At 44.0% G+C, this 17713-nt stretch overlaps 1 protein-coding gene across 1 annotated transcript in view; it reads right to left on the bottom strand.

Moving 5' to 3' along the window:
* The window catches only part of KIF18A (kinesin family member 18A), a 100104-nt gene that overhangs the window by 39936 nt on the left and 42455 nt on the right, over positions 1–17713 (bottom strand). The window contains exon 6 of the mRNA XM_018568241.1: positions 1634–1810. Within this exon, the coding sequence (XP_018423743.1) occupies positions 1634–1810 (177 nt within the window). The remainder of the gene's footprint in view (positions 1–1633; positions 1811–17713) is intronic.

A 17713-nucleotide genomic window follows, 5' to 3' on the forward strand; every position in this document is an offset into this window, starting at 1 on the left:
CCAGGTACACCTGCATGTAATTTATCGACTTCATTAATATGCTCACACTTGGAGACTCGGATACATAGAGTTAGGACCACACTTTGCATAGGTGCCTTGGCGCGGCAGTGTGGCTTCTACATATTTTTGGCCAAAAGTTTGTGCAACTAAAACCTCTGATTTTAACGCATACTGTTGACAGGGCTATTTGTTTGGTTGCAGGCTGGCTGGCAGGTTGAGGCTGGGGAATTTTTGTGTTTTGTATTGTTGTAAGCCTTCCCAATGTGCGCCCTGCTATAAAGGCTGGTTATAGATTCATGCATGTACCATTTTTTCTAGTTTGACTATTTTGGGTTAGGGGGACGCACTGGAGTCCCAGCGTGCATTTTTGGTTGCTGGGCCTCCAGTGCGTCCCTGCACCTTATTAGGAGGAGTTGGCTACCTCCAGGTACACCTGCATGTAATTTATCAACTTCATTAATATGCTCACACTTGGAGACTCGGATACATAGAGTTAGGACCACACTTTGCAGAGGTGCCTTGGTGCGGCAGTGTGGCTTCTACATATTTTTGGCCAAAAGTTTGTGCAACTAAACCTCTGATTTTAACGCATACTGTTGACAGGGCTACTTGTTTGGTTGCAGGCTGACTGGCAGGTTGAGGCTGGGGAATTTTTGTGTTTTGTATTGTTGTAAGCCTTCCCAATGTGCGCCCTGCTATAAAGGCCGGTTATAGATTCATGCATGTACCATTTTTTCTAGTTTGACTATTTTGGGTTAGGGGGACGCACTGGAGTCCCAGCGTGCATTTTTGGTTGCTGGGCCTCCAGTGCGTCCCTGCACCTTATTAGGAGGAGTTGGCTACCTCCAGGTACACCTGCATGTAATTTATCAACTTCATTAATATGCTCACACTTGGAGACTCGGATACATAGAGTTAGGACCACACTTTGCAGAGGTGCCTTGGCGCGGCAGTGTGGCTTCTACATATTTTTGGCCAAAAGTTTGTGCAACTAAAACCTCTGATTTTAACGCATACTGTTGACAGGGCTATTTGTTTGGTTGCAGGCTGGCTGGCAGGTTGAGGCTGGGGAATTTTTGTGTTTTGTATTGTTGTAAGCCTTCCCAATGTGCGCCCTGCTATAAAGGCTGATTATAGATTCATGCATGTACCATCTTTTCTAGTTGGGCAGTCTGCGTATGCGCAATAGCAGGCTGAGGGCCAATCACGTGGGCCCTGTACACACAGGAGACGTGGGCAGATCCCGGAGAGTGGTGTCTGTCCAGCAGGCCGAGGGACTGGTACAGTAATGACTGCTGCTAAGGCTCTATGTGAGGGGAATGAGGTGCCTGCAGGGTGGGGTTCGTGTCACCATATTGTCAGATCTGTTTGGCCGGCCTTGATGCCAATTGGCAGGGAAGCCGGCTTCTCGGGCAATCGAGAAGCCGAGCGGTGGGCAATGACACGCCGCCTGGCTTCCTGAATGCCCAGGAAGCCGGCTGTATGCTACCGTAAGTATCGGCGAGTACCAAAATATAAATAAAATATATCGGTACTCTTACTCGATACCAAAAAGCCGGTATCGGTGCATCCCTAAATCGAAACAAATGTAAGATTACTGGATTAAGAAAGACAAAAAAAAAAAACAACTTACAGAAGATTTTATGTCCTTGGCTCGGTTGGCATACTTGAGTGTGTTGTATGTATCATCATAGGACAGTGAAGAAGGACTAACAGCCGCAATCATGATGGTGCGACAATTCCCTCCTAAGGAATCCTTTAGCAGCCGTGTGAGTTTGCTGTTTCGGTAAGGTATATGCTGTTTCTTTGTCTAAAGGAAACAAAAATGGTAATACTAACATATGGTTTTGCAAACCGCACATGGTAGTTTCCTGAACATAAAGATTTAAGCTAAACTTCAGGCAGATATAAAAAACATTAATGCAGCTCTGTAATCATTAATAAATCATTTCATAAATATAGTGTAAATACCTGAATTTGTCTCAATTTCCACCTCTTGTAATCTCCTGTACAGTACAGCTCAAACTGCAAAAGTGCTAGGAGCCAAATCAGGCAAGTTGCATGCAAATATGCTGACAAGGAACATACTGATAGGAAGAGAGAGCAGACTTTGCAGAACGAGAGGACCTCATCAATCTGCTTCTGCTCTGTGGCTATCCAATTGGCAGGGCATTGTTTGTAGTGTGTTTCCTCATTCTAACAGAAAGTAGTGTCATCTGCCTGACTGTTTTGTGGCAGAGCTGTCTAAATATCAGGACTGAATGGATAAAAATGCAAATCCGTTTGTAGGTAAAAACAGCTCCCTAATATGAATTCCATCTGTGAATTTAGCCATTTGCCTGGAGCTTTAACATCCATCATATACTGGTAGTAGTTGTGCAAGAATTGTGCTTGCCCCATACCACATAAATGTTTTTTGGCGAAAACAAGAAAACTACCCAATTAGTTGCTAAAATTAGTTTCAAACCAATTTGCACTTCTGCTTGAAATCTTTAAAACACTTTAACAACAGCTGCTCTTGAAGATGTAACAAATTATGCTGTTTTGCTGATACTCGCTCCATGGCTCCGAGCACCAACATTCATCCCACGTTCAAAGGCTGTTACATCGCTTTGTTTACCAATATCTTCAGAAAAAAAATCACTTCTACTGTCGTGGTAAACAACCTGCTTCCCTATTTATAATGGTCTGGCCCTCTAGCAACTTCAGCACGAAATTATAGCTAATTTGACTACAGACGTCAGGTGGTCATAATCTGGCCACTCAGTGTATATATCCTTTAATCAAGGTGTCAAAAAACAACCTATCCCCAACCCCAAACGTATAAATTGCCTAAAATTTATCAACCACATTTAAGATACCGTCAAAAAGAGAGGTTTATAGGAAATGTACGTAGATGGAGAGACCCTCCGCACTCCTCACAGCAGTCCCGGCCAGATATGAAAAAAGTGGTGCTCGCAGTGATGAGATACCACGGATGGCGCCGTGCAATCACAGGAAAGTCAGGAAATCACCAGCACTCAGTAGTAAAGATAAATATGTCCCTTTTATTGGACAGAAAGCATCACAGACATCCAAATAAACCGACGTTTCGGGACGGCGCAGAGTCCGTTCCTCAAGGCAGAAAGATGTGATGTGATGTGGTAACATCACATCTCTCTGCCTTGAGGAAGGGACCCTGCACGGTCCCGAAATGTCGGTTTATTTGGATGTCTGACGCTTTCTATCCAATAAAAAGGGACATATTTATCTTTACTACTGAGTGCTGGTGATTTCCTGACTTTCCTGCCTTTATAGGTAATGCTTATGGGATGGTGCCAAATCTAAAAGGTGGTCTTCAGCACTGTGATGTTGATTTACAGTACAATATGCAGGCTGAAGGTTGGCACGTAATGCAGGAAAATACGATATTGAAAAAGCGCTTCCCTAGATTGGCAACCAAAAGGCGAATAACATGTAAGAAAAAACAGGAAAACATTTTGGCAGGCAAAATGATTCACATGTATACATGCTTGTATCAGTGCCGAAACCGAGCATTTGGGCGAGTATTTGTACTTGCCCAAATGCTCCGATGCCTTCCCCGATACTGGAACTTCCGGTCAGAGGAAAATTTCCTCTGTCTGGCAGTGCCATAGGGGAACATGGAGCTGGCTTCCTGGCCAATCAGGATTGGCCGGGAAGCCGGCTCCATGCCGATTGGCTGGGAAGCCGGCTTCCCAGCCGAACAGCCGGCTCGATGCTGATTGGCCGGGGAGCCAGCTTTTCAGCCAATCAGGAAGCCTGGAGGCGGGTCATTACTAGCGCCCGGCTTCCTGGTTGGCTGGAAAACCGGCTTGATGCTGATTGGCCGGGTAATTGGCTTCCCAGCCAAATAACATGGCTCCCTGAGAAATCAGGAAACCAAGCAGCATGTCATTACATGCCGCCCGGCTTCCTGAGTGCCTGGGAAGCCGACTCCATGCCAGCGGAAGTACCGGTACAGACGAGTACCAAAAGCAAAATATCTGTCTGAAAAAACAGTATCGGTGCATCCCCAAAATAAGGCCCAAGTGTTACAGTTAATTACCTAGTTTGTGTATTTTAAAAGAAAAATGTATGTGCTGTAAGGTTCACTTTAACACAATTGTATGTTTAAGGACAATGTTAAGCAGTGTGCCTGGAGCCATCTTGGTTCTGTGTTGAGTATACACTTTGATGTAACAAATCTTCGGACTTCTGCAGATGACCAAGACAACAAAAACCTTGAACATTTTAAACTAAAACAGTATTTCATTTATACAAGTGTGAATTAACAGTGTCAAAAGTGATACCATAAGTATAGTCCCAACATGCACAGCAGATCTTCAAAATCAGGAACGAGAGTTTCCTGTAAGATTTTCTCTAGTGCCTGTACTTTACACCGAGGATAAACTGAAGGGGAAAAAGCCTGTGCTTACAGAACAGCCTACATAAGTATGCCGTTTATTAATCTGATTTTAAACACATGTTCCCTAATGAATTGCATACATTTAATGCGTTTCACATGTGGGCCAGATCTAAAACCTAAAAAAAAAAAAAATCTTTCCTGTTAAGAATTGGTTGTGTTGCCAGGTTAAAAAAAAAAATATCAGCATTTTAGCTGCAACAGAGCATCTAAAAATCTATAGTAGAATTTAAATATGATGTAATTTATCTAATGTGAATGGATTTAAGATTCACAGAGAAAAGACGACTACACAAGGTCGCTTACCAAAAGTTATGTAAGTTTTTTCCCAAATATAGGACTCCAAGCAGTGGTGTACATTTGTAACCTGCCTACAACTTAAATTAAACTGAATGCAATAATTAGCTCGTTTGACCCTTTCTTTGTTTACATTTCTTATGCACTGTTTGAAACGGTCATTCCATAGATCACATCCATTTGTTCTGTTACTAATAAAGTGCATGTAATTGAAATAAATATTTGTATTAACCCAAGACATGGGGCTACTACCGCACTGCAAGGGTTAAGTGCTTATTTTTGTAGAGGTGCAAACCCAAAAATTATGGCAGGTTGACATTACAAAGAGACAGTGGGGGGAATCCTAAAAACTGGAGCAAATAGAATCTAGAGCAGTTGTCTATGGCAACCAACCAATCAGCATCTTTTTTTTTGTAATCGTGTAAATCTTTATTGCGTTTTACAAAATACAATATATAATGCAACTTGTGAAAGACGAAATATGTCATGCATATTGGTATACAATCAGGTTGCCATCCGGCCACCTAAGTATTATTGTCTTTGAAATACCATATCAGATACAACAAATCAAACAATGAAAGCAGATATTCTGCAAATATGTGACCTTACAGTGTCAAATCACTAGTTGAAATCATATTGACAAGAGAACCTAGTTTTGGAAGGAGCGAGAAGGAATGGATATAAGTGGAGGGTACCCCCATGGTGTGTGCAGTGTCATTGAGGATGATCTTCATGAGAGAGGGTCATGATATGATATAAGGGCTGGAATGGCAGAGATAGTGAGGGAGGTGGGGATGGTGGAAAGGGGTGTGCTTTAGTTATATATACACTGAGATGTGCCCACAACTATGTATGTTAATTAGCTGTAGGCACGGAGGTTGGAAAAGCAATGCAATAGGTGTATTCTGTCACTTGGGAAGATACCGGAAAATGAACGTGAAAGATACGACGTTCGATGAGGGGGGTAGTTCCTTCAGTTGGCTACCCCTCCGAACATCCCTAGATATACAGCATATCAAATAATCAGCATCTTTTTCAGTTAAGCTTAGAAAATGAAAGACGTTGATGGGCAACTGCTCCAAATTCTGGCTGCTCCAGTTTTTATTAATGCCCCCCCCAGTATCTGCACGCCGTGGGGAGACTCAACCCACAAGACTTCACTTAGCACTGAAATATAACCAGGGCTTGAAAAATCAGCTCGTTCTCTCGACTGCGACGAGAGGACGCCGAATCCGGACGAGTAGCTTCCTGGTCGGCCGTTGTAATTAAAAGGCCGGCCGGGAGCTTTACATTCAAGTGATCGAGCGTGTCTTGAGACGCCCGATCGCTTGTATTGTATTTAAAAAAAAAAAAAAAGTTTTTTAACATTATGTTATAAAACAACTAATATTACCCACTTTTTTGGTAAAATATAAAAGACTGGGTCATGTCGGGTAAATAGACAACAAACATGTCAAGCTTAAAAATTGCGCACACTCGCGAAATCGCAAAAAACTAGCATACCCAAAATTGGCCATAGGCAACGCTTCAAACGCTTTTACAGCTCATCAGTTTAGTGTTATCAGTGATTGATGGCCCTAGAACTATTGCTCTCATTCCGACGTTCGCGGCGATATGTAACAAGTGCGTCGTTTTCGCAGGTATGCGCACCTGACGCATGTTTACATGCGTGTATGTAGGGGTGGGGACTTTAAAAAAAAATTGTTTTTTTTAAATTCTTTTTTATGTGTAACTTTTAAAAAATTGGGGGGGAAACTTTAAAAAAAAATTCTATTTTTTTTTCCACTTAACTTTATTGCTATCACAGAGGGGGCTGAGAAACCCCTCTATGTGATCGCAAAAGAGGTGACAGGTCCTCTTTATGGAGACATCAGGGGTCTCCAAGAGCCCTAATGTCACCTAGGACCCCCCTGAAGAAGCAGAGATCTGCTTCATCAGCTTCTCTCCAGCATCTGAAGCTGGAGAGTGACACAAGAATGCGGAAGTGATGTAATATACACCACTTCCGCATTCTGACAGCGGAGAGGGGACCGGAGGGAGATCGTGAACCGACCTCCCTCTGATCCCCTGTGACAAAGGCAGTATGCTGGTCCCGGGCTCACATCGGAGCCCGGGACCAGCTTGACAGCGGGAAGGGGGGCGTCACAGGACCTCATACAAGCGATCCGCCGGCTCTATAGCCGGCGGATCACTTGTATAGTAACGGGCATCACTGCCTGTTTTAAAATAACCGGCATTTCCCACGCGCGCGTGGGTGGCTGTAACAGGCTGTGTATACACGCCCAGTTGCATCCAAGAAGCTCCCGGTCGGCCGTGTATACACAACGGTCGGCCGGGAGGTAGTTAAAGCATATCTAAGACCAATATATTGCATCATACCAGTCATTAGATGAGGTGCCTGATTTTTCCCTTTATTTTCACCTGGTAATTCTGTAAATAACACTTCCTGTCCCTGGGTGGATATGCTCATTCCTCTAGTGCATCTATGGAGGAAGCCAAGCTCGTCACCTAGGTTGGACTTTAAACATATGTGCCTTTGTTGATTTTGATTACATGATTGATGAGATTAGTAGATTAAGATAGAAAATAATGTTTTTGCTTCCAGTTCATCTCAAAAGGACACTTTCTGGCAAGATCAACAAGCATTTCTGTAACTCTTAGCCTGAGGAAGAAAAAAAAAACAAAACAGGCAGCTGCCCCATGCAAGGACTCGCACGCTACAATATATTAATTTCTTGCCCTTAGGTTTAGTTACCCTTTAGATAAGAACCTCTCTACTAGAGCTCGTCTATAAAAGGAAATTCCTAAAAACACACTCCTGCAAAGGCTCATGTCCGTGATATTGTTGGAGTCTCAAAAGTAGAAGAGTTTTTAGTGACAGCCACAGACTATTAGCATTAATAAGTGTCCCACCAGTATCATAAAAGACAAAAGATCTGTCAATAAAAATTCCTAGAACTAGTAGCTAGTTGCTGACACTGTTGAGTTTTCAAATTCATGCAAATGGCTACAACCTTAAATGGCTTCTGTAACGTTATAAGAACAAAAAACTTTTCAGGATAATTTATGAAGTGTAAGGTCTGATTACCGTTCAAAAGCAGAGATATAAATAAGGTGCAGTTATTACCTTAAGTGAACCATGAAGACCATTTATAGTATTATGTTTTAGGTCCAACAATCATGGAACATTTAATGTTTCCTTGACAACTGAATGTAACCTATCTCCAAGTAACACAAAAAAAAAATAAAAAAAATGAAATTTTATTCCCTATAGTCCTTTTGATTAAAGCCAAAAAAAAAGCAATTTCAAGGAGTCTGAAAACCTTTTCAGTAAGTACTAATATAAACAAAGCTTCTGATTTGAAAAGTTTACGATGAATACAAGTGAAAAACAGAATATGGGGGGAGTCCACTAACCAATTATGGGATAAAGTTAAGAATTTTTTTTAAAAGCTAGAAAGGAGCAGCAGCAGCCACCTCTCCGCCCCGGGTTAATTTGATATTATTGACAACAGAGCCACACTGCACATTAAAAAAGTATCCTCTATTACCCTGGCTTCTGACTGCTGAGTGTATGGATATTTTCCAGACAAAGAAAGTTCTCTATATTTTCAGCCATTGCCGAGTGGGTGGAGAGGAGAATAAAAAAATATTCCGAAGATGGTAAAAAACAAAAACAAAAAACCTCATAGCTTTTGACTCTAATAGGCAAGGTAAATGTATTCTTAAGCTAGCCATACACCTATACATTATCTGCAGATTTTCTATAGGCAGATGGAAAAAGTGCAACAGACTCCTCCTACCTCGCTAAACTGTGTGGATGGAGGAATCTCTCACTGGGCCAAGAGTCAGTATCTTACTAGTCGGCTGTTAAAATACCTGAACAATCTGATTGGATGCAGGCATTGTTCAGTTATTTTGAGAGCCAGAGGGGCCGACTAGCAAGATACTGAAGCTTGGCCCAGTGGGAGATTCCTCCATCCACACAGTTTAGCGTAGATGGAGGAATCTGTTGCATTTTTTCTATCCAAACATAGAAAATCTGCAGCATGGTGTTTTCAGGTTTTACATATTTGTGTGGTCTTTTTCGTGGTGCTTTGGGTTTCAACTTAACCCGAAAGAAGGAACTGGTGGGCTAATCAGCTTCCATCAAAACTGGCCTGTGTGGCAAAGTGAACGTGCATGGTCAATTATTGGACAGCTGGCTCATACATGCATTGCCAGTAGGGATGCACCGATACTAGTAGTGGTATCTGTGCCGATACCGAGTATTTGGGCGAGTACTCATACTCGACCAAATGCTCCGATGCCTAGCCCGATACTTCCTGTATCAGTCGGGCACTTGTGAAGAGAGAGCATGGAGCCGGCTTTCCGGCCAATCAGGAAGCCAGGGGTGGCTTCGTTACACAGCGCCCAGTTTCCATGATTGGCCAGCAAGCCAGCTCCATGCTTTCTCGTCACATAGTGACGAGAAGCATGGGGACAGCTTTCTTGCTAAATCGGGAAGCCGGGTGGCGAGTGATTACACGTCGCCTGGCTTCCTGAATGGGACTTCCGGTACTCTGTATCGGCGAGTACCGGGGAAAAAAAAATATATCGGTACCGAAATACCGGTATCGGTGCATCCCTAATTGCCAGCTGTGCTTTATGTTACGTAGACATCTAAAACACATTGGGGGGTATTTATCAGAAGTGGAGCAGACCGATTCTGGAGCAGTTGCCAATAGTAACCAATCAGCTTCTCTCTTTCATTTTCAAAGCTTATCTGAACAAACTGAAGAGGGAAGCTGATTGGTTGCCATGGACAACTGCTCCAGATTTGATTAATTCCCCCCCATTGACTATTAGCCAAGTCAATTGGCAGTAATCATCTTAAGAAAGCAGTGCAGATAAAACATCTTTTTACATCTACCCAACTTGACAACAGCCGGTCAGCTGAACTTTACCTGCAGCTACAGTGGTGCTTTAAACTTTGTGAACCCTTTCAAAATATATATGGCATAAAACTAGACAAGGAGAACCCATTTAAACAAAGAAGTTAAAACATATTGCTGGCGGGCTTCCTGACATGAACTACCTGCTTTATTTTGCAACATTTCAATAGGATTAAAGTCAGGATTTTGACTCTTGCCATTCCAAAACCAAATTTTCTTATGCTTTAAAAAGTTACATTAAACGCAGGAGTTCAATCTTAAAAATACATTCAAGTATCTTAACTAAGGATGTGCCAATACCGATACTAGTATCGGTATTGGGGTCGATACGGGGCATATTCACGAGTACTTGTGAAAATGCCTGATACTAAAGGCTGTGGGGACCTCAGGCTGCCTGCTGGGGTCCTGAAGCAGCTGAGAGTGCCTGTCCAGCTCCAATCTCCTCCTCCTCCTAGTTCCCGATGCCAGCATAGCTCAGGACAGCCCCATAAGGAAGCTCCGTAGCCAGCAGAAGCCTGGCACCCGCCAGTTAAGGCCTGCAGCTGCCCGCAGAGCCCTGGTGAAACCCAAACGCAGCCAGGTAAAATCTGTATGCATCCCTGGTGAGACCCAAACACAGCCCTGTATAATAATGGATTGATCTATCAATAGGCCTCTATTGTTGGTTGCCATTCTCCATTGCAGAAATAATCATGGTTTGCGTTACAGTTCATAATAATAAAGAAAACTGCCTTAAAATCATTAACTTGTATTGTTTTATTAAAAAAAAAAAAACACCTCACATGTCCCTTAAGAAAAAGTAATTGGTATCGGCAAATAACTGAGGGAAAGTACTTGTACTTGGTCTTGAACAAAAAAAAAAAAAAACGGTATCGGGACATCCCTAACCTCAACCATTAACAAAAATATAGCTCCAGAAGGAAGGACAGTGTCAGCACCAATTCAGAGATGATTTGAGGATCTACTGCCGAGTGATGCACAAAAAGATACATTTTTGGTAATAGTTAGGGTACTTGACTGCATTTTCAAGATTTAACTCCTGAGTTTAGTGTCACTTAAACCACTGTTGTAAAATTGACTTGTTTGTTTAGCTATAAAAACACCCGTTCCTTTGCTATTTAGAGTGACTACTATATTACAAATATCAATTCAAAACAGTAACTTTCCCCGATGGAAATTAAACTTAGAGGGTTGCACTTCGTTTTACACATCTTTATTATCCAATACATTACAACCAGTTATTAAAACTACATAACGAATACATAACGAACACTAATGGCACATCACAGAATTATTGAGTAATCGCTGTGCTTTGCTAGAGAACTATGAGCAATATAATCTGATGCATTTTGATACTATTGAGCAAAAACTCATGCTTGATTTGCTGGACAGTTCCATAGAAATGATCTCAGGAAAGAGCATGATTATTTTGAAAATACTTTCCATAGGGACTATGCCATTTAATAACTGGTTTTAATGTATTTGATAATAAAGATTTGTAAAACAGCAACTCCTAACTTTCATTCCCATCGGTGTAGGTTATGGTTTGTATTGATCTTAGAATTCGCACTAAATAGTTCAAGGAATGGGTAATTTGTTTATTATATTAAAACCAAATGAGTTACACAGTATCGACTTAGTAGGGTCTTGTAAAAAGAGAACTATGGGGTAAGTGTTTTTCCCCATAGTTCTCTTAAGGGTCACGCGAGGACATATACTAGCGTCCTCCCGTGACCCAAAGCTCAGTATATCGTGAGCTACAGCTCGTGGTATACTAAGACCACCGCAGCCGGGATGGATCCCGACATTACTGTCGAGATCCACCCAGCTGTACGAGTGGCAGTTGGCTCTGCCTATCTAGAGGCAGAGCCAGCTGTACCTGCCCCGTGGATGTTCCTCCCGTCAGCGCTGGATGATTGGAGCGGGGAAACCCTGTTGGGAGCGGTGACTGACAGTCACGGCTCTCTGCAGGGAGATGATCGGGAAGTGAGCGAGCGGCGGAATGTGTTCGCTCACTATCTATTGAGCCAACGTGTGACAGTTTCATTGTCACACGTCGGCTCGAACTATGAGGATGAGTGATTTTACTCACCTCATAGTTCTCCTTTAATGTCATGAATGGCTACCCTAAAATTTTTCTGCAGAATTTGAGGATAATATATAGAATTTATAGTTCCATTAGTGATGCTATCTTGGTCCAGAGGCAGAGCATTCTTTTTTATAGCAAAGTGCCGATGGCCAGCAAATTTTTTTTTGGTTAGTGGTGGTATTCTCGCTGCAACCCTGACATGCACATCATTATTCAGGGTTCTCACGATGGTAGACTCATGAGCACCAACATTGCAAAAATGCAAGACATGTCTTTAGTTTCCTAGCTGTTGCCTTGTTGTTCTTCCAGTTCTTGGGGTAGTACTGCGCACCTTGCTTTTGGTGTGATCTTTGTTGGTCAGCCAACTGGGAAGATAACGGTTTTGATTTACCTCCATTCGTACATGACCTGCCTGAATGTGGACTGGTGGAATCCAAACTCTTTAGAAACCGTTGTAATCTAGCTTGGTCAGCATCAATACCCGTTTTTCAGGGGTCTTGAGAAATCTGTGTTGGGACTCTAACACACTTCCACAAACCTGCGTTGCCGAGATCTAACTTGGATAGTGAAGACCCAGATTTCTGTTTTGTAAATGAGGCAAGGCTTCCCAAACTTCCCTGATTATCATCCCACTGACTGAAATTTCATCTTTAAATGAACGGAGAATCCTAACAGTTAATTGATATAGACACACACAAAACTGGGAATATTTTTCCTCAACAAATAAAATGAACAAGTTTCATGTTTAGGACATTGCTTACTAGGGTTCTCATTATTTGATTTTAGGACACCACCACTACCCCTGCCATAGATATACTGTGCAGTAGAAAGCCTGCCTAAAACTCTAGTTAATGTATACCCAATCAGGTACTCTTCCACTATATACTGCACACCCTGTAAAATCCAAAGATCTAAAATTGTATGAATTGTAAATGTGTAAAAAGGTTTTATTGTACCCCTCTAACCACACATCAAGCCACCGTGCCAATTACATTTCCTAAAAGTACATATAACCACTAGATGGTGAGATTACAAATCTGTACATTAAATGCAAAGACAAGAAAATAAAAATGTGAACGCCTAGTCAAGAATGGCATGCAAAATGTTATAATTTGAAACATTAAACTGCTGAAATTACACCAGTTTTCCTTTAAATGTTTAATTCCTGAAAGTATAAACAATATATACATGCACACACTATTCACTACTCAGGAGAAGGGAAAAATCAAAAAGAAGGCACAACCATATGTTATGCTTATTTTGCCAGAGAATATCTGGCACAACAACTGACAGTTTGAAGTTATGCAAACCTAGAAATGAAGCTTATAAAAGTTGGCCAATAAAAACATTCCACTCTCAAAATTGATATAGCACTACACACCAAATCTGCATTTAAAATAAATATTCCACCATGGCTCAGATAAAAAAGCAATCTAAGGCTAAAAGAGACTGATTGACATTAAAACATTTAAAAGGAGAGCCGCAGTCCAATTTAAAAGAACAATACGTTTAAATGAAGAAAAATATGGGGGCGTTGCCAGCGGCTGCATGTGAGCGGAAGTGCACCAGAGAGCTCTCGATACACATCCTGCAATTATCCTGGGAATAACGGATCCTGTGCCTATCTCCCTCTACATACCGGCTCCGGAACTTTTCGCCACCCGCCCGCTCCTTCTGACACTGCCATAGAGGCTGTCCGTGGCTGACATGTCCAAGAAAAAGAACAGTCAGATGACGGGCCTAGGGATCCAAGATGGCGGCGGTCCGCAACACAGGGAGAAAAGACAGACACAGCGTTGAGGCTGGAACGCTTTGCCCGGCAGCCTGCCACCCCTGCTAAATCGCAAAGAGCATCTCAGCCCAGACAGATTAGCACAGGCAGAGAGCCTGAGGACGACTATCTCTCCTCCACCATGCATTCGGCAGTGGATTCGGACAGCTCAGCTGCTGAGAGGGACACAGTGAGTACCCACATTAAACCTGCTAAAAGCCCTAAAGCCAACAAATCTAAGTCTAAGACACGCCTGACTACCTCCCCAGAACCCACACTATCAGACGTATTCCATGCTGTACAATTATGCAACACCTCCCTTGCCTCACTCACCGACCAGGTGCAGGGCATGAGGGCAGACATCTCTTTCCTCCGCCATGACTTACAGAAAGTAAGGGAGCGGACGACAGCATTGGAGGGCAGGGTCAGTGAAGTGGAGGACTCTACGACGCCATTGATTACTGAGGTTAAAAGGGGCAATGAAGAAAATAGAAGCCAATGCCATTAAAGCAGATGATATTGAAAACCGGTTGCGCCGCAACAATATTCGGGCGGTGGGTATACCTGAACGTGCTGAAGGCAACAACGCTACAGACTTTATGGAACAATGGCTTCTGGAGGTGTTTGGCAAAGACTGTCTGACCCCTTTATTTGCAGTGGAGAGGGCTCACCGTGTCCCTTCCAGACTCCTACCACCGGGTAACCCTCCTAGACCCCTCCTCATAAGGCTCCTGAACTACCGCGACAAGGAACGCATCCTGCGCAAGGCAAGGGAGCTGGGAGAGGTATCACTAGCTGGCTCGAAGGTGATGTTATTCCCGGATTTCTCACAAGACGTCCAACAACGCCGTGCCAAGTTTCAGGAAGTCAAGAAGAGGTTACAAAAGATGAACCTGGCCTACTCTATGATATACCCAGCAAGGCTCCGGGTGGTGGCGAATGGCGAGACACACTTCTTTGAATCACCTCCGCAGGCTTCGATCTGGCTAGATCAATACCGCAACCACCGCTCGGCTGATACCCGAGGATTTTGATCCTTCTGGGCTGGATGCTGCTACAGCCTGATATTCACCGTAGCAGCGGGGCTATATGTTCACCACATTCCCCGTTGATCCTGGAGCAGCGCTCTCCGTGGCTCTTCCCCCTAAAATGGGTTTTTTTAGCTACTCAGAGTCCTTTATAACCGCTTTCTATTTCAGTTGTTCGTTTTGGTTTGGTTGGTTACTCCTTTCGCGCCCATCTGGGACCCTTATGGCGCGGATTTGTTACCTCCAGCTATCAGGAAGTGGCCCCTTGGTTGATGCTGCCTATGAAGCTGCCTGGAGACATGTACCCCGAAGTTTTCCCTGCGTGGATTGTTTGACTCCCCTGGTTATGTTTTTGTGCTCCTCCCCCCTACCCCTTGTGTTTTTCTCGCTTTTTTCACCCTCTTCTACCACGGGACTATGACTGGCTCGCCCCACATATCTATACACTGCTTGGCAACAAGGAGACCTGGCCATTGGTCTCCAGACCTTGGCTGACGAGGATATTTCTGTTTTTTTGCCCATGCCTCAGAGAGTATTTAAGTTAGCCTCCTGGAATGTCAGAGGCCTAGGAGATGTCGCTAAACGTCGTTCTATATTTGACAATATTGACAGGTTGTCTGCCTGCAGGAGACGCATACTACCACGGAAACCTGTCATTTCTTGGATAGGCGAGCCTACCAGGCCACTTATCACTCCTCGTACTCCCGTGGTGTCTCAATTCTGATACGCAGAGATATCCCATTCTCCTGCATACAGGCACAGAGGGACACTACAGGGCGTTATATTTTTCTGCATTGTCGCCTATTACATTTTGAATGTATTATAGCTAACTTTTATATACCCCCACCATATTCCAGCAATGCTCTTAAGGACTTCGCTAAATTCCTACTGGATAAACTTCCTATCCCAGTCATAGCTGTTGGAGACTTTAATAACTGTATGGATCCTTGTCGTGACAGGTTCCCCAGAGTAGGTTCGGCTGACCTACCGCTACATACCCCCTTTAGTAAACTATGCTCTGAATTGGGCCTTCTTGATCTTTGGCGATTGTTCCACCCTGTAGAGTCTCAGTATACATGTTACTCTAGCACGCATGGAACATTGTCCAGGATTGACTATCCTGGACAATGTTACCATATATAAAATCTGTGGATATTCAGCCTAGATGCCTCTCGGACCATTCCATGATCCTTTTGGGCCTGTCCTCGGGTAGCTGTTCTCCGCTCAGCTGGAAACTGCATCCCTTTTGGCTGTCCCTGATGGATAATCAGGCACGGCTAGAGGAAGACAGAGGTTTTTCTGTCAATTAATACCCCGTCTGCCCCTCTGGGGGGGGGGAGTGGGATACACTCAAAGCATACCTACGAGGTCTGTTTATCAAAAGCGTTAGCTATATTAAATCCTCTTCTAGACGAGCGGAAGAAGATGCCCGTCAATTGGTGGCGACAAGTGAAGTGGAGTATGTGAGGGACCCATCTGAGAGTACTCGATGTGGGTGGCTGGAGGCAGGGGCGCACCTGGAGGCCCTTCTTAAGCAGAAATCCCAACGCAAACTGTTCTTTTCCAAACAAGTGTTTTGGGCGGAGGGAGATGCTGCAGGCAAATTGCTTGCGCCCAACAGGATACTACACATATTGGGGCAGTTATAGATCACGCTGGAGCCACTACTCGGGATCCTGTAGCGATTATAGATACGTTTGGTAGCTTCTACAAAAACCTATACAACTCCCGGGCACAGTACACGGAGGAGGAGCTAACGGCCTTCTTGGGAGGCATCTCTTTTCCTGTCCTGGCGGGGGTGGATAGGGCTGCCCTAGAAGCCCCAATCACGGCAGAGGAGGTGGAGCTGGCGCTAGGAGCCTTCCCTAATGGTAAGGCGCCTGGCCCGGATGGCCTTCCCATGGAAGTGTACAAGAACTACATGCAATCCATCCTCCCCACCTTGCTTCTGACATTTAATGACGCCCTCTCCGGAGGCACTCTCCCGTGTACAATGTATGAGGCTACCATTATCGTACTCCCCAAGAAACACAAGAACCCTCTCCTGCCAGAGTCATACCGGCCGATTTCTTTACTGAATTCGGACGTAAAGATTCTGGCGAAGGTGCTAGCTAATAGGTTATCTTCCGCAATTTCATCAATAGTGCATCCGGATCAGTCTGGCTTTATGCCTCAGAAATCCACAGCTGTCAATATTCGTAGGGTATTTATGAATATGCAAACTACCATAGATAATCCGGGGAATAGGGCTTTACTAGCACTGGATGTGGCGAAAGCCTTCGACAGTGTGGAGTGGCGATATCTTTGGGCCGTTCTGACTGCCTTTGGCTTTGGCCCTCAATTTAGCAACTGGGTCCGCCTCTTATATCACCAGCCGGTCGCAAAACTTAAGATAAATGATTGCTTCTCCCCCTCCTTCCCTTTGAAAAGAGGCACCAGGCAAGGCTGTCCCCTATCCCCATTGTTATTCGCCCTAGCTATAGAACCACTGGCTGCACTTATTCGGCAATCTGCGGACATAATTGGCTTTAGGCGGGGAGAGAACGAGGAGAAAATTTCCCTTTATGCCGATGATACTCTCCTTTTTCTTGCAGATACCGGCTCCTCCCTCTGCAGTACAATGCGGCACTTGGCAGTCTTCGCAAAGTACTCGGGATTAGCAGTTAATTGGGATAAATCCTCCTTGCTCCCCCTTGATCCTCTGCCTGCTCCACTGGCTCAGGAGCTGGCCTTTCTCCCCGTCCAAACCTCCATTATGTATTTGGGGATCCGCATTACTTCCTCGCTGTCAGATTACCTCCCTCTTAACCTGACTCCACTCCTTCAAAAGTTTAAAACACAACGGAAGGCTTGGCTCAAACTACCACTGTCAGTAGCGGGTAGGGTGAACCTGATTAAAATGATCTGGATGCCTCAACTTCTATATATTTTGCATAATTCCCCAATTTGGATACCGAGACGTCTCTTTGACCAAATTAACACCATTTTCCGAGAACTCATATGGAGGCATAAACAGGCCAGACTGAGATTGGATGTACTACAAAGGCCCAAGGTCACTGGGGGGCTGGCCCTTCCCAATCCCTGGCTGTACTTTATAGCGTCACAAATGCAGCATCTGGCCGGCTGGTCCCATGGGGGGGTACATTCACAGTCTTTTCACATGGTCATGTA

This window comes from Nanorana parkeri, unplaced genomic scaffold (genome assembly GCF_000935625.1).
Source record: "Nanorana parkeri isolate BGI_ZX_2015 unplaced genomic scaffold, ASM93562v1 scaffold1159, whole genome shotgun sequence".
Lineage (NCBI taxonomy): Eukaryota > Metazoa > Chordata > Amphibia > Anura > Dicroglossidae > Nanorana > Nanorana parkeri.